We start from the raw sequence: 22,014 nt of genomic DNA, 5'->3' as shown, positions 1-22,014 counted from the left end.
CTCTCTCTATATATATATATATATATATATATATATATATATATATATATATATATATATACACACACACACACTCTCCCAGTTACAGTGCAGATTAAAGACGTATCTTTTTAGCAAAGCCTACACATAACATACGTCACATATCATAAACTTGTGCTCCAGTACATCTAAAAAAAATGCACATTATCAACTTGTGCTGTTAATATCATGAACAGCAGCTACAATAATTTTTCTCCACTGCTTCTCTTTCTCTACTCATCCCGAGGCATCCTGAGGTTGCTCCAGCTCCAATCACGTCCCTCCTCATGAAGATTATGGACCTTTAAAGAATTAGATGCCGAACTCGCAAACTTCCTGTACCACCCAGAGACGTACCAGTGCCAATTGGATCCCACTTTATGTGTGGAGTGTGACACTGTTTAAAGGCTCTGGCTTGGAGAAGCTGGTGTTGGATCGGTGATGATCGTAAATGTTGAGCTATTTTATGAGTTGCTCAGTAGCTCCCAGTTTTATAACCACAATGACTGTATAAGACAGTAGAAAGAACATTACTTATAATTTTACACTACAGTGCTCATGTTAGTTCACGCTCTCCAGTGTTTTGTATTGTTTAAAGACTATAATCAAACTCTTGATGTCACCCAAATGAGGATGGGTTCCCCTTTTGAGTCTGGTTCCTCTCAAGGTTTCTTCCTCATAACATCTAAGGGAGTTTTTCCTTGCCACAGTCGCCATGGCTGCTCATCCGAGATAAATGCACACCATTCACCTTGACTGTCGATTTCTGTTAAAGTGCTTTGAGACAGTCTGTTGTGAAAAGCGCTATAGAAATAAACTTTACTTGACTGCTTAAGTAGTTGTTTTTTTTTTTTTTATTTAATCTGTACTTTGCTCAAGTATTTCCATTTGGGGAGACTTTACCTTTTACTTCACTACATTTTAACTTCTACTACTAATATATATAAAAACTACTCCAGGTTAATAGCAAGTGACAGTTCTATAGTACAAACTCGATAGTTTTATAGTATCATCAACTCATTCCTAAAGAAATCCTTACTGTGTATTTTCTCTGGTCAAAGTACAAAAAAAAAAGCACTTCGGCAATTTGGTTGCATTTTTTTTTGTTGTTGTTGAGAAACAGACACAGGGAAGGGGCGTGGTCAATTCACACATCCCTTTGCTGAATTCGCTGTTTATTTACAAGTGTAAAAATGCAGGTCTATAGTCTAAATAAAATACAATTATTTTGTATTTTAATATATATATTATATAATATATATTAGCACGCACGCCCTGCACAATCGAACCAGGAACCACGGGACTCTGTAACCACGTGACCCAAAGAAAGATGGAGCTGGTGCTCCTGCACCGTTCGTCCTCGCCGACCTAACACTCATCCTTATCTTGACCAGAAAGAAGCAGCAACCAAAACGCCAAGTGTGAATAAAGATATGGGCCGAAAAACTTAATCATTATTTTCCGAGCTTCATTAGCTTGTTTTCCATCTCATGTCTTCCATTAGATCGACGTTTATCCGTCCACATCTGCGGATCTCACTGGGTTGTGATCGAGTTTACAGTTAGAAATCCACTTCTCACTTTAGATGGGCAGAAACGATTTCAGCAGGAAATCCAGGATTTCAAAATAATCGTGTGGAAAATATCCGGGTTTAGACTAAAATGATAGCTTGTCGACGTGTCTGAGTGGTTCAGCCTCGTTGCACACACCCTTATTAACACACACACACACACACACACACATAGAGGACTGCAAAAGCTGCTGAGCTCAATGTACTTGATTGCCCTTCAGTACTGCACGTTGTCCTGAAACCCGCACGTGGATTAACCGTGGATGTGGAACCAGAGCTGAAATATCTCCTATAAGAAGATACAGTAAGTGTGAAGTCTATGAGGAAACCCGGAAATGAAAACCATCTTGCGTATATTCGGAATTAACATGTCAAGTACACGTTGTAACGCGTCCTTGAGTATTTATTTTTAATTTTTAATTAAACTAATTACAGGTTTTGGTCCTGTTTACATTATATAGAGATTGATTTTACTGCTTAAAGAGTGTGTGACATGTTGAAGACATATCCAACTTCCTTAAACTGCTGTGAGATCTTCCAGCATATGGACATTTCATTCATGGATGATCACTTAGAGTTTTCTGACTTTCTCATAGTGAGCTGTGTAAGATAAACAGCTGCCTTGTGGAGCATGTAGAGTTTATAAACCATGATGAACCAAACTAATTCAACTGACATGCCAGTGGAGTGTGGACCCTGTGCTTTAGGGTTTTTCTCTGGGTTCTCCAGTTTCTTTCCCCTTGTCTACACCGTTGTGGACCAGATGAGATACTCAAACTTGATTAAAAGCCATGGGCCAAAAATTAATGTTGCATTATTTCAAACGTTATATTAAAATTAAAGTTCTCTCTGATCTTCTTTGATTTTGTAATATTGAAAAATAAATAAATGGATAAAAAACATTACTCTGTAATCAGCTTAACTAACAATGTTTTATTTATGAAGTTCTACTTCAGTGAAACTTACAATACAATGAGAAACAATCCATTATATTGTACAACAGAGTTCAATGCCTCATACAACTATTCAGTGACCTCTAATAAGAGACATAAAGCCGGTTCTTATTTATAAAAAGTATTTCCAAATGCCATTAGTGTGTGTATATACGTGTGTGTGTGTGTGTGTGTGTGTGTGTGTGTGTATGTATGTATGTATGTATGTATGTATGCATGTATGTATGTATGTGTATATATATATATATATAGGTTCATTCTTCTTCCTCATGAATGTACACATAGCACCCCATACTGACAGAAAAACACAGAATTGTTGACATTGTTGCAGATTTTAAGGTTTAAGTCAGGGCTCTGGCTGGGCCATTCAAGAACAGTCACGGAGTTGTTGTGAAGCCACTCCTTCGTTATTTTAGCTGTGTGCTTAGGGTCATTGTCTTGTTGGAAGGTAAACCTTCGGCCCAGTCTGAGGTCCAGAGCACTCTGGAGAAGGTTTTTGTCCAGGATATCCCTGTACTTGGCCACATTCATCTTTCCCTTGATTGCAACCAGTCGTCCTGTCCCTGCAGCTGAAAAACACCCCCACAGCATGATGCTGCCACCACCATGCTTCACTGTTGGGACTGTATTGGACAGGTGATGAGCAGTGCCTGGTTTTCTCCACACATACCGCTTAGAATTAAGGCCAAAAAGTTCTATTTTGGTCTCATCAGACCAGAGAATCTTATTTCTCACCATCTTGGAGTCCTTCAGGTGTTTTTTAGCAAACTCCATGCGGGCTTTCATGTGTCTTACACTGAGGAGAGGCTTCCGTTGGGCCACTCTGCCATAAAGCCCCGACTGGTGGAGGGCTGCAGTGATGGTTGACTTTCTACAACTTTCTCCCATCTCCTGACTGCATCTCTGGAGCTCAGCCACAGTGATCTTTGGGTTCTTCTTTACCTCTCTCACCAAGGCTCTTCTCCCCCGATAGCTCAGTTTGGCCGGACGGCCAGCTCTAGGAAGGGTTCTGGTCGTCCCAAACGTCTTCCATTTGAGGATTATGGAGGCCACTGTGCTCTTAGGAACCTTAAGTGCAGCAGAAATCTTTTTGTAACCTTGGCCAGATCTGTGCCTTGCCACAATTCTGTCTCTGAGCTCTTCAGGCAGTTCCTTTGACCTCATGATTCTCATTTGCTCTGACATGCATTGTGATCTGGAAGGTCATATATAGACAGGTGTGTGGCTTTCCTAATCAAGTCCAATCAGTATAATCAAACACAGCTGGACTCAAATGAAGGTGTAGAACCATCTCAAGGATGATCAGAAGAAATGGAAAGCACCTGAGTTAAATATATGAGTGTCATAGCAAAGGGTCTGAATACTTAGGACCATGTGATATTTCAGTTTTTCTTTTTTAATAAATCTGCAACAGTGTCAACAATTCTGTGTTTTTCTGTCAATATGGGGAGCTGTGTGTACATGTATGAGGAAGAAGAATGAACTTAAATGATTTTAGCAAATGGCTGCAATATAACAAAGAGTGAAAAATTTAAGGGGGTCTGAATACTTTCCGTACCCACTGTGTGTGTATATATATATATATATATATATATATATATATATATATATATATATATATATATATATATATATATATATATATATACACACACACACACACACATACATACACACAGTACAGACCAGAAGTTTGGACACACCTTCTCATTCAAAGAGTTTTCTTTATTTTCATGACTATGAAAATTGTAGAGTCACACTGAAGGCATCAAGGGCTATTTGACCAAGAAGGAGAGTGATGGGGTGCTGCGCCAGATGACCTGGCCTCCACAGTCACCGGACCTGAACCCAATCGAGATGGTTTAGGGGTGAGCTGGACCGCAGAGTGAAGGCAAAAGGGCCAACAAGTGCCAAGCATCTCTCGGGGAACTCCTTCAAGACTGTTGGAAGACCATTTCAGGTGCCTACCTCTTGAAGCTCATCAAGAGAATGCCAAGAGTGTGCAAAGCAGTAATCAAAGCAAAAGGTGGCTACTTTGAAGAACCTAGAATATGACATTTTTCAGTTGTTTCACACTTTTTGTTATGAATATAATTTCATATATAATTCCACGTGTTAATTCATAGTTTTGATGCCTTCAGTGTGAATCTACAATTTTCATAGTCATGAAAATAAAGAAAACTCTTTCAATGAGAAGGTGTGTCCAAACTTTTGGTCTATACTGTGTGTGTATATATATGTATATATATGTATATGTATATATATGTATATATATGTATGTGTATATATATATGTATGTGTATATATATATATGTATGTGTATATATATATATATATATATATATATATATATATATATATATATATATATATATACATATATATATATTGCAGTGAGGAAAATAAGTATTTGAACACCCTGCTATTTTGCAAGTTCTCCCACTTAGAAATCATGAAGGGGTCTCAAATTGTCATTGTAGGTGCATGTCCACTGTGAGAGACATAATCTTAAAAAAAATCCAGAAATCACAATGTATGATTTTTTAACTATTTATTTGTATGATACAGCTGCAAATAAGTATTTGAACACCTGAGAAAGTCAATGTTAATATTTGGTACAGTAGCCTTTGTTTGCAGTTACAGAGGTCAAACGTTTCCTGTAGTTTTTCACCAGGTTTGCACACACTGCAGGAGGGATTTTGGCCCACTCCTCCACACAGATCTTCTCTAGATCAGTCGGGTTTCTGGCCTGTCGCTGAGAAACACAGAGTTTGAGCTCCCTCCAAAGATTCTCTATTGGGTTTAGGTCTGGAGACTGGCTAGGCCATGCCAGAACCTTGATAACCTTCTTACAGAGCCACTCCTTGGTTATCCTGGCTGTGTGCTTCGGGTCATTGTCACGTTGGAAGACCCAGCCTTGACCCATCTTCAATGCTCTAACTGAGGGAAGGAGGTTGTTCCCCAAAATCTCGCAATACATGGCCCCGGTCATCCTCTCCTTAATACAGTGCAGTCGCCCTGTCCCATGTGCAGAAAAACACCCCCAAAGCATGATGCTACCACCCCAATGCTTCACAGTAGGGATGGTGTTCTTGTGATGGTACTCATCATTCTTCTTCCTCCAAACATGTTTAGTGGAATTATGACCCAAAAATTCTATTTTGGTCTCATCTGACCACATGACTTTCTCCCATGACTCCTCTGGATCATCCAAATGGTCATTGGCAAACTTGAGACGTGCCTGGACATGTGCTGGTTTAAGCAGGGGAACCTTTCGTGCCATGCATGATTTCAAACCATGACGTCTTAGTGTATTACCAACATTAACCTTGGAAACGGTGGTCCCAGCTCTTTTCAGGTCATTGACCAGCTCCTTCCGTGTAGTTCTGGGCTGATTTCTCACCTTCCTTAGGATCATTGAGACCCCACGATGTGAGATCTTGCATGGAGCCCCAGTCCGAGGGAGATTGACAGTCATGTTTAGCTTCTTCCATTTTCTAATGATTGCTCCAACAGTGGACCTTTTTTCACCAAGCTGCTTGGCAATTTCCCCGTAGCCCTTTCCAGCCTTGTGGAGGTGTACAATTTTGTCTCTAGTGTCTTTGGACAGCTCTTTGGTCTTGGCCATGTTAGTAGTTGGATTCTTACTGATTGTATGGGGTGGACAGGTGTCTTTATGCAGCTAACGACCTCAAACAGGTGCATCTAATTTAGGATAATAAATGTAGTAGAGGTGGACATTTTAAAGGCAGACTAACAGGTCTTTGTGGGTCAGAATTCTAGCTGATAGACAGGTGTTCAAATACTTATTTGCAGCTGTATCATACAAATAAATAGTTTAATAGTTTAGTGGATTTATTTTTTTTTTTTTAGATTATGTCTCTCACAGTGGACATGCACCTATGATGACAATTTCACACCCGTCCATGATTTCTAAGTGGGAGAACTTGCAAAATAGCAGGGTGTTCAAATACTTATTTTCCTCACTATATATAAATATATATAATATATATATATATATATATATATATATATATATATATATATATATATATATAATGAATGAACCAGTTGGTTACGAAATCACTCATGTATAGGTGCATAGTTGGTTTCTTAATTTTAATGTTCGATTTTAATAATCTTGATTTTTTTTTTTTACTTTTTTTATTAATTTGCTTTATGAAAAATAAATGTTCAATCTTTTTACACTGTTTATGACTTGTGTTTTTGACAGGCGGTAAAGCAAAAAAAAAAATGGCACCAAATCCTGTCATTCAAGCCATCATTGATTTATCAGCTGGAGCTTGTGGTATGTAGACTACAACAATAATAATAGCAGTAGTGGTAAAGTAGTTCTTGTTAGTGTATTTCAGTTGTAGCATTTAATATTTTGAGGTCTGTTCCGAGTGTGCTGAAGTTACCCCTGTTATACAATGATCACACTGAAGGTGACTAGCGTTGTGGTTTGTTTTTTAAACAAACGAATCAGTAACTTTTTCAAATCCTTGACATCCCTCATGTTGTATGTATAATTCTGCAATAATATATATATATAAAACAACTGACCTTAATTATGTGCCTTGTTTAATATCCATAGTATCTAAGTACTGCATTATAAGATCAGTCAGTCATATCATCTGCATGTGTTACACGCACTATTGCTGCTGTATATTGTACAAGTTCTAAAGTAAACTCTGTATCTTACAGTACGTGACGCACAATACTGTTATTTGCACTCACAATTTGTGTATTACTGATCTTTAACATACTCTGTATTCCTTTTTAATACTCGTATTGTCTATATTGTATAGTCTGCTTTGTCTTGTATTGTCCGAGCTAAATGTATAGTGTTATTTATATATGTACTTTTGAGGGTCACCAACAGCTGAAAACAAATTCCTTGGAGATATATATGTGTGTGTGTGTGTGTGTGTGTGTGTGTGTGTGTGTGTGTGTGTGTGTGTATATATATGTATATGTGTGTATGTATGTATATGTGTGTTGTCATCTCAAAATATTAGGACCCTGCTCTCAAAATTATTTTCTTCATTGTATAAAACAGTACTCGAAGTTTGCCAGTGGCTGCTTTTTATCTCTTTTTTTGCTGAAGGTGGCATAGCATGTGTGCTGTGTGGCCAGCCGTTTGATACTGCGAAGGTAAAAATGCAGACGTTTCCTGGGATGTACCGTGGCTTTGTGAACTGCTTTGTGTCCATCACAAAGCAGGTGGGATTGCGCGGTCTGTATCATGGCACCACTCCAGCTCTGATGGCCAACGTTGCTGAGAACGCAGTTCTTTTCATGAGCTACGGTTTCTGCCAGGATGTTGTGCGTTTAGTGATCGGACTGGACAGAGGAACGGAACTCAGGTCAGGCATTTCCACCATATTCTTCAACCTGTAAACGACACGTGTAATGTGGAAGGGTTGCTATAGAGCACCTAGAGTATTAGAGATTTTAGCATTCTGCTTCATTTAGCATCCCACATACAGCTCATTGGCTAATTAGTGAAACTGTCTCAGGCAAGATTTAGTGTGTTTTGAAAAGGGAAAAAACAAATCTCTGCAGTAATTTTACCTCTAAACTTGCAGTCTGACAAACCCAGCTATAGAGTTAATGCTAGCTAACTAAATTTAGTATAGTCTCTGTGCTGTGCTGCACATCTATAGATTTTTGGACAAATTCTGTCTAATACTTCAATTAGTAACTAAGCACGACAGGCATTGATGAGTTTTTTGGGGGAAAAGGAGAAAAAAAAAATGCTACATCCGTACAAGAACTTGTGGAATTTAAACTTTGTCCACATTAAACCTTGAGGCATATTGAGCATTCTGAGATGCTTTTCAGTTGCTAAATTGTGGTTATTGAGCTACTGTAGTTTTCATTTCAGTTCTAACCAAACAGTTTGTGCATTCCTGCCTGATTTCTTCCTTTTTTTTGTAAACTCTAGAGGCTGTGTGTGAAAATCTCAGGAGATCAGCAGTTAATGAAATACTCGAACCAGCAAATGTGGTATATGCAACCATGGCATGGTCAAAGATCACATTTGTTTCCCTGTTAGATATTTGATGTGAAAACTAACTGAAGGTTTTGACTTGTCCTGGTTTGGATAATTGCAGGGATGAGCAAGTGTTCCTAATAAAATGGTTAGTGTATATACTATATCCTATAGTACAGTGTGCATCAGGTGTTTATTATACGTATTTCTGGTAAATGAGAGTGTAAAAAATACACATACTGGCCTACACATGCTTATAATGCTAAGAAAAGTTATGAAACTTATTTAATTCATGCTGGTTTCTTTTATTGTCAAATCCACAAACTATTTAAAAGCCATAACAAAATGTTCTCTTATTTTGTCCACCATAATAATTCTGTTTGCTTTGTCAATAAAACTGTTGTTAAACTTTTAAATAAAAAAATTAGGATGAATGAAATTCTTTAGAAAATAACTTTTGTTTTATTAAGATGAACAATCATAACCTTATAAAAGGACTAGAATAAAATGTTATGTAGAATTGCAGTGGTGGCAGGAAGGAGTTTAAGGCTGTTACAATGGAGTCATTGTAGTTAATTTACAGTAAGCCAGGGTCTGCAATTTTTTCACCAAAGAATGGCCCTAATATCCTTTTAGCTATATACATTGGCTATTTTTTTTCTTTAAAAAAAAAAGCATTTTACAATGGAAAAAGTGAAAAATATTATTTGTAAGTATTGTATAAGCCTAATTGCTTAATATGGTGTGTGAGAACATTTGAAGCAATGCATCGCTAGTGCTTTCTATGATGTCACTTCCATGCCAATGTCACCATTGTCTTTGTCTTTTGAATCCATCCCTAGATACCGGTAACATTACATAAGCAAAGTGAACTGTGTGTAGACGTTCCTAATATATTGGTCAGTGAATATTTATAGGTTGCAGCCTAAAAGAAATAGTAATTACATTTTTTTTTTTTTAATTGAGAATATTCTTTTCAGTTCAGCAGACTGCAGTTCAAAAGCAGGTAAATGTCCACTGATGAAAAAGTGCACTTTAGAATTTACTTATGTCGTTCAGAAGTTATGTAGATGGCTTTTTAAAAGATGTACAAGCTTGGACAAGCATTTTATAGTTTATGAATGAGTGGATGTGCCTATTCCTTTTACTCCCCTTCAGTCAAAGTTCAGTAAAGCTGTTGGGCTTCGTGTCTTTTAGGTTTGGTGGCATGAGATATGTCTGGTGGGCTAGACACAACAAGTGTCTACAAGTGAATGGACAATTATTCATTCATTCATTCATTCATTTAACATCTATTTTTTTGTTTTTGCATTGTTGTTTAATGAAAACCTTTTTGCGTTATATATAACTTTTACACTGCAACTAAAAATTAAAAGAAGCAACTTTTTTCCCCAGAAGAAAAATATCATTAAAGCAATAAATATGAAGGTTGAACTTCTATGACGTTCATTATACGCATTTCTTGAGTTTTCTTTAAGAGCTTATTTAATGTAAACTGATTTTAAAGGATTTTTAGGTTTTACTCAGTAAATACCCCAGACATTATTATCTTACTAATGTGCAGTTAAAGTGCACATGCTGTAGGCCTTTGACCTATGAAACTTACGTAAACATCCATCTCTGATCGAAGAAGAAAAAACCTGTTCTTTAACCAGATAAGATTTTTTTTTCTTAATTGCTATAAGGTCAGCTTCTTTAAAGTGTTATTTACTCTTTGAACGCTCTAAAGAATCCTCTCTGACAGAGTAACATTAAATTCCTCATAGAAACTTTGTGTTTCTTTAGTGGGAGATTGCTTTAGTTTAGTCATAGTGTTGATCGGAACACTAGTGCCTGCTTATTACAACCTGTTATTGTAAATATGTAACAAAATGTTAGCTGAACATTTCTGATAATGAGGCCTGCCTGTCTTTTCTGAGAATTATTTGCTTCATCAACAGAAGGTGTGTTATGTTTCAGTGATGTTCAGAAGGCTTGCGCTGGCTCTGTGGCCTCCATCTTCTCCTCACTGGCTTTGTGTCCCACTGAACTAGTGAAGTGTCGTCTGCAGGCTATGCATGAAATGGAGGCATCAGGCAAGATCGCTGGTGGACAAAAGAGGTAACTGACTACAACCGTGTGTCATATTAGACATCTGCAGGACATGCTGAAGTGCAACTTTTACACCATTTTTTTATGTTCAGATACTTTAGTGTTTGCTTACCATTTAGATGTATATCTTGTACAATAAGGATTCACAATGCGTAATTGTCTCCAAATGATTAACTCGGAACGAAAACTTGCTGGGCATTCTGGTACCAATGATTTCTCACAAATGATCCTTCTCAAAAACACTAGGAAACGTGGATGAGAAAAAGCAAAGTAGAATTTATTGCAGTAAAACCACAATCAACCCGAGAGCATACTCCTTGACATGTCAGCGATGATCTGAAAACCATTGGCAAAACCTTCCTCATTTATACACATTGAGCTTCTTTCGATTACTATTAAATTTGGAAACTCCCCCAAATTTTGTCCCTCCCCAGTTACCATTATCTCAAAAAGGTTTTTTTCAATACGTCATTTAACATTTTTTATCAGCCAGGCACATTCCGATATCGCCAACTTCTGCTAACCGATGTGGCTTCTGAATATGCACTTTTTCTTGATACTCTGCTGCCTTAAACCCCTGCACCTGACCCAGGAATGTGGCCATCATACCGGCTGGTTTGGCATCCCTAAAGTCTCTGACCCTTCTATTTAAACAGACATATGCCTTCTTTATACCAACCCATTACCGGGTATTGATGATGACAGTATTGTGTTCTGTTCCAGTGGCAGTGTTGATTCATGTATTAGTTTGGGTGGTCATGATTACAGGCCCACCTCACCTGTATGTCAGGATCTAACTGGTCAGGCCAGTGATTTTTACTGAGCTGCCCTTTGGCTTTCTCGAGTAATTACTTTGTTCTCACGGCCACGCTGGCCCAGAACAGTTCACTCAGTTACTGTGACCTGGTCAAAATGATCTGGCCAAAATTAAATTCCAAAACAAGGTGTCCGGTGCTTTTGATAATTTTTTTTTTTGCTTTTAAATTCAGTGTACAGTCTAATCATGTTTTATATATATATATATATATATATATATATATATATATATATTATATAGATGATCCCACAAATCTCATTATCTTTCTTTCTTTCTCCTTCAGCACTGTGTGGTCTGTGGTTAGGCATGTGTTAAAGACAAACGGTCCTCTGGGTTTTTATCAAGGCCTGTCCACTACCATAGTACGTGAGATTCCTGGCTATTTCTGCTTCTTTGGAGGCTATGAGCTGAGCCGTTCTACTTTTGCCCACACTATGGGCAGGAATAAAGAGGACATAGGTAACTTGGCTATAATCTGCAGTCAATGTGTTTTTATTTTATTTGTTGTTTTTTGGAAACAACAAACACAACATTCGAGTGACTCTTTGGAGGTTTGGTTGAAGTGTGTTTTTTTTTTTTTTTATAGTTTTTTTCTTTCCATTTGTGTGCTCAGGCAAGCATTCTTCTACTACAAGATGTTGAATTGCTAAATTCCTAAAAGCAGTTAATGTGCACATCTGTTTGACAGGCATCATGCCGCTGATGTTTAGCGGTGGGTTTGGAGGGGCCCTGCTGTGGTTAGTTGTCTTTCCAATAGACTGTGTGAAATCCCGCATTCAGGTTCTGTCCCTGGCTGGGAAACAGGAAGGATTTATAAAGACATTTCTTGGCATTGTTCGCAATGAAGGTAAGCATTTAGTTAGTTTTGCCATTGGATATATACAGTATATTTCCAAAAGTATTGGGTCACCTGGTCATTAATATGGTATGTGATTTTCGAGCATTGCATTCCACATTTATTCCTAATTTGCTCTTATAATTCCCTTCACTCTTCTTGGAAGATGTTCCACTAGATTTTGGAGTGTTTCTTATGGATATTTGTGTTCATCAGCCACAATGGTGTTACGAAAGACAGGTACTGATGTAGGTGAGGAGCCCTGGGGTGCAGTCAGCATTCCAATTCACAGGGGCATTGCCATGCTGGAACAGGTTTGGGTTTCCAAGTTCAAGTGAATGCAAAATTTTATTAGAGTGCATCTAAAGATGTCCTGTACAATGGAGTGCCTCCAGCATTGTAGTAACAGTTGGAAAAGAACCACATGTAGCAGGAAAGGTTGGGTGACCAAATATATTTGGAAATATAGTGTAAATTGTGTATGTTTATAGAGTTTAATATTTTGTTCAGTTTACAATACATTCTAAAAGTAGTTGGTGATTTAATTATAGAAAGAGATATTTTAGTGAACTTCAAGAAATTTTGGTTTTGAGTGTCAACTCTCAAATTAAGTATATTTTTGCATGTTATTTTTAATATTTGAAAAACTAATTCTAAATGCAAAAATGTGAATAAGCACAACTCCTGATTTTTTTTTTTCCCCTTCGTTTCCAGGAGTGCGACCTCTGTACTCAGGTCTAACCCCAACTATGATCCGGACATTCCCTGCTAATGGTGCACTTTTTCTGGCCTATGAATTAAGCCGCAAGTTGATGGTGAAACAGTTTGATGTATGATGCGTGGGTCCATAATTAATTTTAAATATTCTGTGCTACCTGCACATTAGTGGTGCTTCTATAATTTTAAAGAATATTCCAAATAATCTAAATGCTGCCTATTAATTTTTATTTATTTGAATAATAAATATGAGCAGTAGGCAAATAGGTTCATATCTACCCATCAGACCGTTCACATTGTCTGATCGAGGCACAGGATCTTTTATCTGCCAGGTTATGAAAAGTTTTCCTCTAATAGCAAAAACTTATTTTTGTTCCATAGGGTATATTATTTTGTAACTGAATTTGTTTTGTCTTCACAGTTCTTTTCAGTGTTTTCATATACCCTTCTGTATGATTTTAAGAGTACATTCTGGAGAAAATAATATTTTTGTAGTGTATAACTATATTGTTGTTTAAATGTGTTAAAAATGCAATGTATACTTTTAATGGCTTTTTAAGTGTTACACTGTCAAGTTATAACCTGTTAAGCTTAAAGTGGTGTCATTATGTTGCTTTGTTAGACTATTAGTTAGACTACAGCAAGGGTGTCTTATTGATCTTTTCTATCTTCTCAGTTGCTGTGAATACAAACATGTTTTATTGACTTTCTTAAGAAACTTGCCAAAAATATCTGGGATAGTCCACCTCCAGAAATTGGATAAGTTTTCTTGTATAAATCGTTTTTAAGTTTTTCACTCTTTTTGGACTCTGGAATAGAATGTTAGTCCCTTCAGGTGAATAAACAAACTTTAGTTTATATCTCTATACCTACAATGTGTTTATAGGCTTGGTGTTCATGTTTTCTTAGTGATATAGAGTCAGGTCAGTAAACTTGTGGATAGTCACAGTTTTTGAAATTTTATTTCTGCACACCACAGTGATTATTAAAAAAGCAATCAAGATTTGATTAAATGGAAAACTTTTAACTAACAAAAATATTGCATTAATCATTTTGGAATGACAGTATTTTTTTTACACAGTACCTCCAGTTAAGAAGTGCTGTCTTCACTTGTTGCTAGTTTATTTGTTCTTTTTAACTTCGGTTGTGTCACATGATGTGTCACATGATGCTTTGGATTACGATTTCTTCTATTTTTGCTATACTATTCTCTTCCTATAATTCTCATACAAGTTAATGTGGGTTTCATTCTTTCCAAAGAACATGGTAATTGTATCCAGAATTAGAATAGTGATAGTTTTCCCAAGATGATCTGCTTTACTTGCATCAAAAACATTTGGATTGCCTAGTAATAATTCCCAGGAACAGTTACAACATTTACAGTGAACATTTCATGGCCAACATTCCAGAAATGTAATTTATATCATTCTAAAAAGTTATGCAATGTTTTTATTAAAGCTGAATATCTGCACTTCTGTCACATCTTGATTGCTGCACTGCAAATCCTTTGTGGTGGTGTACATAGGCAAAGTTACAGAAATTGTGTCACTCTTCAGGTCCTGGCAGTGTCATCATTAATAGCAAGCCTGTATCTCCTATGTAAATCACAGGAACAGTCTACTCCGCTCCAGGGCATCTGTAAACGTTAAACTATTCAGACTTTTAAATGTCATATGCTGAATGTGTAGTTTATAAGGAACTTAATAGGCTGAAAAGTAAACAATAATTAAAAAGGGTGTTAAAATATGCACTTACCACTTTATCCTGGCAAAGATACAGTCTACCACATACTGAAATAAACAATGGTTTAATTTAGAGACCATAGAAGCATGCACTACAGTAATGGCATATTTCTTATTTTGTTTGTTTCTCAGTTAGAATAGCCAGTTTTATCAGTGTTGTTTTTTTTTAATGATAAACCAGCATTTATATGATTAGGTCAGGCTCCCTAAATATAACTTAAATGCAGGTTTCACATCATAGCCATTAACTCCTAGGGTGAATTTGCCAACCTTATTCTCAAACGTCTTTTAGTTTGGATATAATTTGGGAGTTTTCCTTTATTCAAGCCAACAGAAAAGTGCTTGTGTGGACTAGGTTACACTGCAGAAGTGACATCTTGAGTGTTGATGGAACAACACAGTGGCAGATCCTGGAAAACTGGTACCTAAACCAAAATAGTGCACACACCTGATAAATATGGCAGGCAGAGCTTTTTCTGCAGTTTAGCGACTTCATAAAGAGGTTCAAACCTTTTTTTTTTTTTTTACATTTGTTTCAATCAGATACACTTATACAGTATTTACCAGTGGACAATAAATCACATCTATTAGTGGGATTAAAAAAAAACATAACTTAGAAAGGACTAAATGACACTGTTGGTGCCATTTTGGACCACCTTCAGGGGTCTAGTGAAGAACATACCTCAACGGGCCAGGGCTGCTTAAGAAGCAAAAGGGGGATTAACACAATATTAGGAAGTTGGTCATAATTTTATGCCTGTTCAGTGTGTGTGTGTGTGTGTGTGTGTGTGTGTGTGTGTGTGTGTGTGTGTGTGTGTGTGTGTGTATATATATATATATATATATATATATATATATATATATATATACACACACACACACACACACACACACACACACACACACACACACACACACACACACACACACTTCTCTCCTTTTGCATTTGTTAAGCCATACCAGATGCTTCACATCCTGCTGCTGACTTTTAAACATTCTTTTACCAGTCATGGAAAAAGCACATGATTATAGCATTGCTGTATTTTTGTTTTTCATGTCAAATGGTAAGCAAAGATATCTGCATATATTTGTATACATGGAAACGTATGTACATACATTATTCTGTGGAGTGCACAAAGAAAGACATTTAGTGCTACCATATGTAGGAATCACTACTATTGTTTTTCATGCCTTATTTTGTATATCTTGATTGCTGAGAGTAATATAACAAGCCGCCACTTTATTCCACACAGGGTTATTGTGTGTGTGTGTTTGCGTGTGCGTGTGTTTACGTCACGTGTGTGTGAGACGCGTTAGTTGCTAAGATATAAGCCCTGCCCTCTTCAGGGCAGAATTACAGCCCCTGGAGTGACTTATCCTCTTTCAACCTCATACCATCGGCTTCAGACAAACCAGAATGGCAAATATGGACATGAAGAACAGAAACAAGATTGACAGTGAAACAATGGGTGGAAAATCTGACAGCACAATACAAATGATACAAGGTATGCTGTGTATATATAAATGCATATCTGTATGACCTTATTTAATCTGAGATTTACTTTGATTATATTTGTTTACTAATTGAGAGATAGAACTTTAGTCTAACTATATGTAATGGAAATGAATCCTGAACAATAAGAAGATTAACATGTGCTCTGTGTGTGGTCTCTGAAATATGCATTGTCATGCTTGGTATATATAATTATTAATGCTCTGTTTCTATATGGAAAGACTGGGGAATAATTTTTATTTTATTCATTGTTGCATGTACTCTCATGTTTATAAGAAAGAATAAATTCAGGACATATAAGGTAAAAATGTGTTCTTTCGTTTATACCATAACATTAATTATCTACCAAGAATAGCATATTAGCCCATAACCATTTAAAATCAAAACATGTTTAATAAAACTATGTAAGAAATGTAGACCTATGTATCATTTGATTAAATTAGTATTTAATCAAATGTATAAGTTAGTATTTGTAAAAGAAAAACATTGTAAAAGTGTTTTTATTGAAAGCGGTTCTACACCCACTGAGCAATTTGTTACTAATTACAGATATTTGTTTACCATATGATTAAAAATTATGTTAAAACTCTCAGTATATTTTTAGTCAGGGTCTGTGTTTGTAGTCGGTGGAAACCGGGTGTTACAACAGATTCTGTAATCTATTTTAAGATGCATTTTAACAACAGCGCCCTCTATGGTCAAAACATACGATGGTCACAGAATCTGGTGTACGCAAACAGCGTAAATGCAAACATCGGCGTCCACTGTTTATTAAATGTTGCGAGATCGCGCCTAGCGCCGTGCACGTTACCTTGAACGCGCGTGGAGAACAGTGCCGTCGTGCTGCAAAGAAACAGTTACATGCGCCATGAACTGTTCATAAAAGACTTATTTACATTAGCTTTTTTTTTTAAACCACCCTGAATGTTATTTATTAATTGTCACACACACACACACACATATATATATATATATATATATATATATATATATATATATATATATATATATATATATATATATATATATATATATAAAATTAACAGTGTAAAGCATCCGCATCTGATTACATTTTATTAGCCTTAATTAATAAATAACATTCATGGTGCATAAAAAAAGCAGTCATTAAAATAGAAAAGGCAAAAGCATTTGAATAGCTTTTTTTTTTTTTTTTAATACTGTAAATAAGTGTTTTATGAACAGTTCATGGCGCATCTGTTTCTTTGCAGCACGACGGCACTGTTCTCCACTCGCGTTCAAGGTAACGTGCACGGCGCTAGGCGCGTTCTCGCAACAACATTTAATAAACACTAGTCGCCGATGTTTGTATTTACGCTGTTTGCGTTGCGAACTTCTCTAGTCGATCTATTTTAAGCTGCATTTTAGCAACAGCGCCCTTTATGGTCACAACATACGATGCTCACAGAATCTGGTGTAACACCTGTTTGATTAAAAACTGCTGGGCAGGTAAAAAAAAGAAAAAAAAAAGTAGAATCTGAGAAAGTAGAAGCACTTGTTCAACTTTCTTTAGGGTTTGGATTCCATAACCTATTGTGTGCTGGTTTTCAATTTCATTCACTAAACTTTGAAATCAAATAAAACCTAACTGTACAATTTGTGATAGTATGACTAACATGCTAACCATGAGAAGCAGGAAGAGTTGTACTGTATCATCTGAACCTTTTTTTTTTTATAGAGGTTTAATTTTCACTCCTCATTTAAACAACTGAATAAAAATGGCATACAAAAAAAATTTAAATGATAAAAAAAAACATTTTAAATTGCACAAACTTATTTTAAAGTAACTCTCTTTCTTCATCAGATGACGGCCCTCGTACTTTGGGTTTCTGTGGCTGGATTTTAATCTCCATGTCTATGATTTTAACTATATTACTGTTTCCTGTCACCATATTCATGTGCATGAAGGTATGTTTATAATCTAAGAAGACAGCTGCAGGCTACAGGAGGACTGTGATAAGTGCTATTTGTTACATGCTTTAATCTTAGTGACTACTAAATTACACATCTGGAAAGGATGTAGAAAAGAGATTAACTAGTGATATGGATTACCTTTGAGCGATTGGGATAGCTTTACACATTTTGGACACACCATCACTACACTAGATAGATGTGACATTTGGGTTTGAATATGACAATGATAACAAATAGATAATTTGGCAAGAAAAAAAAAATGGCAATAACATTGAGAAAAAATTTGGCATTAAAATTTTCTAAATTATATTTCAAATACAGATCGTCCGGGAGTATGAGAGGGCTGTGATCTTTCGACTGGGTTGCATCATTGACAGGAAACCGAAAGGACCAGGTTTAACAGCACCTTCAGTTTAATAAATGCTATTCACCATTTAATGAATGAAATTCTGTGTAATAAATTACTCATTGTAAAACTTAATATGTAGAATAGCAAATTAACATATTGTATTTTGTTTTGTTTTCACTGTACTTCAGGATTGTTTTTCATAGTGCCATGTGTTGATACTTTTGTAAAGGTGGACTTGAGAGCTAAGACATTTGAGATTCCACCTCAAGAGGTACAATCATCATTGGGCTCTAAACCAAGTCTCAGATTTGAAGCCTATATTAAAGTCAGACTAGACAACAGATTGTAATTTTGCTAAACGCCAGTCATGTTTTTTTTTTTGTCTGAGCACAGATTCTGACAAAGGATTCGGTGACAGTGTCTGTAGATGGGGTGGTTTACTTCCGGGTCAAGGACCCCATCTTATCTGTAGCTAACGTGAGAAATGCTGATGTGGCAACTCGTCTGCTGGCCCAAACCACACTGAGGAATGTCCTGGGAACTAAAAGCCTGTCAGAAGTGCTATCAGACAGAGAGAGCATCTCCCACAGCATGCAGGTTTGGAGAACATAATCCATGTCTTGTGTCACTTTATTGTTTATTATAGTATACTTTAATAGGAACAACTATAATTTTATTAAAACTGTCCAATACATTATGGAAGTGACTCAATGTATAAAACTATCAGGAGATACTGGAGAAAAGCTTCTGTTTATAGGGACCAACAGAATGGACTGGTGAAGAGTTTCTGTTAATAAGGAACATTAGAATGTGGGAAATATGTGATCTCAGTGATTTTGGCCATGGCATAAGTATTTGTGCCAGATGGGCTGGTTGGATTATTTCAGTATCTGCTGATCGCCTGCATTTTTTTATGCACACCCCTCTCTAGGGGAGTAGCAGCTCAGTGGTTAAGGCACTGGGTTACTGATTGGAAGGTCGGTGGTTTAATCCCTGGTATCCCCAAGCTGCCGCTCTTTGGCCCTTGAGAAATTCCCTTAACCCTCTGTGCTCTAGTCTCTGTATCACGGATGACCCTACGCTCTGACCCCAGCTTCTGAACGAGCTGATGTATATGAACAAAAGAATTTCACTGTGCTGTAATGTATAGTATATAGTATACTATACATTACATTATGAACTATAGTGTACACAAAATTGTAAAAAAAAAAAAGGACATTAGAGCTGGCCCAGGAATATTTTTCCAATCTTCAACAGTCCAGTTTGTAATCCTGCAGCCACTATTGTCTCAAATTCCTGTTTAGGTTCGATATGAGTGGAATCCAAAGTGATCTTCTGTTACTATATCTGTCACAATGTTTAATGCATTCTGAGATGATTTTCTGTACACCACAGTTGTGTTAAGAATGGTTCTTTGAGTTATTGCAGCTATTGTAACTTCTTTTTAGCTTGAACCAGTGTAGACATTCTCCTCATTTTTACCCACAATGCTCGTGGCTGTTGTTTCGTATTTATGTATTTGTTAGGGTTACATTCTGATTAACAGGTTAAACAACCTGTCAATCTTATTGGCAGACTTCCTTAGATGAGGCCACACATTCATGGGGTATCATGGTGGAGAGAGTGGAGATTAAGGATGTTAAACTCCCGGTTCAGCTCCAGAGAGCAATGGCAGCTGAGGCTGAAGCATACAGAGAGGCTCGTGCTAAGGTAGGTTTTATCATTTTCCTCTTCCCATTTTGAAACAATTCCAAAATGTTCAATCATAGGTTTCTTGCCCATTTAGCAACAAACGAGCTACAAACATTTAGCAACAGTTAGTCATAACTCTGGATGACTGCCCTACACAATCAGGGAAATATTTTTATATAATGGGGAACTAATGTTAATAAGTAACATTTTACATTCAATGAATTTAAACATAGATAACAAAAAAATTGTTTTTCAAATGCATTAGCGGTTTTCTCTAAGTTCTCAGTTTTTTCTCCAGTCCACAGAAATGTTTTGCAGGTTGATTGGCATTTCTAGGTTTTCTGTAGTGTGTGTGTGTGTGTGTGTGTGTGTGTGTGTGTGTGTGAAAATGTGTGTGATTGTGCCTTGCGATGAGTTGGCAACTCATCCAGTGGTCCTCAGTCTTTGTGTGTTTTGGAAAATAGATGGATAGATAGTCATCCTTTTATACACAATTATACAAAACTCAAGTTTGAAATGATTTGTTCTAATGGTAGAATATTTTCCTACTTTTAAAAAAACAAATGCTTGAAATATGCAAATTTGTTTACAAAACTCTCAAGCAAAAAACATGTGCAAAGTTGATGGATGTTTTTATCCAAAGCAATTTAGAAATGAGACAGGATCCAACTGGGCAGCCATCAGTGGCAGCTTGGCAGCACTGGGACTTGAGCTCACAGTCTTTTGATCAATCCAAAAATCTGAAATCTTTTGTTTCCTTTCATCCTTAATTCCTTTCTTCCTTCTTTCTGTCATGTGCATGAATGATGTGCAATTTGATAAAATAATATGAAAGTGGAGACGATAAATTGTTGTGCAAATAGTTGTCAGGGTGATGCTACAGTTTCTACTGCTCTTTACCCTACACATGAATAATATAGAAGGTTTTGATCCTGGTGGTAAAGCAATAGTTCTACACAATATGAGTGAATATTTTTTAGCATTTGTCATTATTTAAGCAAACAAACTGTGTTAATTTTCAATTATGCTAAAGTAACACATAACTATAAACCAAGTTGAGTGACTACATGACAAAATTATGGTTTTTCAGTCCTCATGTGTTTTGTGTTGTTTGTAAAGGTGATCGCTGCAGAGGGAGAGGTGAATGCATCCCGGGCGTTAAAAGAGGCCTCTCTGGTTATTGCTGAGTCTCCTTCAGCCCTACAGCTCCGCTACCTCCAAACACTTACCACCATCTCAGCTGAACGGAACTCCACCATCATCTTTCCCCTGCCTATTGACATTTTGCAACATTTTATGTACCAAAAATGAAGTTGTATATGCCTTATTACTGTTTACATTCAAGTCTGTAATAATTTCTAAACAAGCCTTTTGCACTAGTGAGACTTTTCGATTGTCTTTTTTCTAGTTTTAAATTTTTTTGGACTTTTTTGGAACTTGTTTTGGGATTTTTCTTTTTCTATGTTTAAAATTTTGCACTTTGGACACTAAAATCTTTGAGTTTTATGTTTGCACTTTTGTTCATCTCTTCTTCTGCTGAGTCCTGGCACTGATAGTGTTTGTATGTGCCATCTTCCAATAAATACATTTTCTTGCTTAATGCCTAATTATTTATTAAAATACTGGAGATAAGAACATACAGGAAACTGGAGGTAGGAGAACAAAATCTGTTTCATCTTTTTGTGTATAATTTGCATAGCTCTGCCTAGACTAGTTTTGAACATCTGCCTACTACCTACACAGTCCAGGATCAATCACAATCAAACTTTAGCTCCACAGTCACCCTG

General features: G+C 36.5%; 2 protein-coding genes across 3 annotated transcripts; both read left to right on the top strand.

The window, feature by feature from the left end:
* The first annotated feature begins 1,290 nt into the window (after positions 1-1,290).
* On the top strand, positions 1,291-14,470 carry slc25a15a (solute carrier family 25 member 15a). Of its 2 annotated transcripts, XM_083548467.1 has the most exons (8): positions 1,296-1,437; positions 1,485-1,892; positions 6,776-6,850; positions 7,652-7,910; positions 10,499-10,639; positions 11,731-11,906; positions 12,136-12,294; positions 12,997-14,470. In XM_083548467.1, exons 3-8 carry the CDS (start codon positions 6,796-6,798, stop codon positions 13,116-13,118), a joined length of 912 nt encoding a protein of 303 aa, XP_083404593.1. In that variant the 5' UTR covers positions 1,296-1,437; positions 1,485-1,892; positions 6,776-6,795; the 3' UTR covers positions 13,119-14,470. The 2 variants fall into 2 exon arrangements, with proteins under 2 accessions (XP_083404592.1, XP_083404593.1); XM_083548466.1 differs by having other exon boundaries at positions 1,291-1,892.
* A 1,484-nt stretch (positions 14,471-15,954) lies between these two features.
* On the top strand, positions 15,955-21,825 carry stoml3a (stomatin (EPB72)-like 3a). The gene is made up of 7 exons (XM_083548470.1): positions 15,955-16,246; positions 18,077-18,180; positions 18,508-18,580; positions 18,724-18,806; positions 18,929-19,132; positions 20,111-20,245; positions 21,347-21,825. Exons 1-7 carry the CDS (start codon positions 16,159-16,161, stop codon positions 21,536-21,538), a joined length of 879 nt encoding a protein of 292 aa, XP_083404596.1. The 5' UTR covers positions 15,955-16,158; the 3' UTR covers positions 21,539-21,825.
* Positions 21,826-22,014: the final 189 nt, after the last annotated feature.

This window comes from Silurus aristotelis (genome assembly GCF_946808225.1).
Source record: "Silurus aristotelis genome assembly, chromosome: 8".
In the NCBI taxonomy this organism is placed as follows: domain Eukaryota; kingdom Metazoa; phylum Chordata; class Actinopteri; order Siluriformes; family Siluridae; genus Silurus; species Silurus aristotelis.
This window is presented reverse-complemented; position numbering and strand designations above follow the sequence as displayed.

What these genes read in the sequence shown, in the direction of transcription:
- slc25a15a (XM_083548466.1), top strand. Translation starts at nt 6,796, where the DNA reads ATGGCACCAAATCCTGTCATTCAAGCCATCATTGATTTATCAGCTGGA. An exon ending in CAGGAATAAAGAGGACATAG is followed by an intron (nt 11,907 to 12,135) that starts GTAACTTGGCTA and finishes TCTGTTTGACAG; the next exon opens with GCATCATGCCGCTGATGTTT. An exon ending in TGGCATTGTTCGCAATGAAG is followed by an intron (nt 12,295 to 12,996) that starts GTAAGCATTTAG and finishes CTTCGTTTCCAG; the next exon opens with GAGTGCGACCTCTGTACTCA.
- stoml3a (XM_083548470.1), top strand. Translation starts at nt 16,159, where the DNA reads ATGGCAAATATGGACATGAAGAACAGAAACAAGATTGACAGTGAAACA. An exon ending in CCATATTCATGTGCATGAAG is followed by an intron (nt 18,181 to 18,507) that starts GTATGTTTATAA and finishes TTTCAAATACAG; the next exon opens with ATCGTCCGGGAGTATGAGAG. An exon ending in GCATCTCCCACAGCATGCAG is followed by an intron (nt 19,133 to 20,110) that starts GTTTGGAGAACA and finishes TCTTATTGGCAG; the next exon opens with ACTTCCTTAGATGAGGCCAC.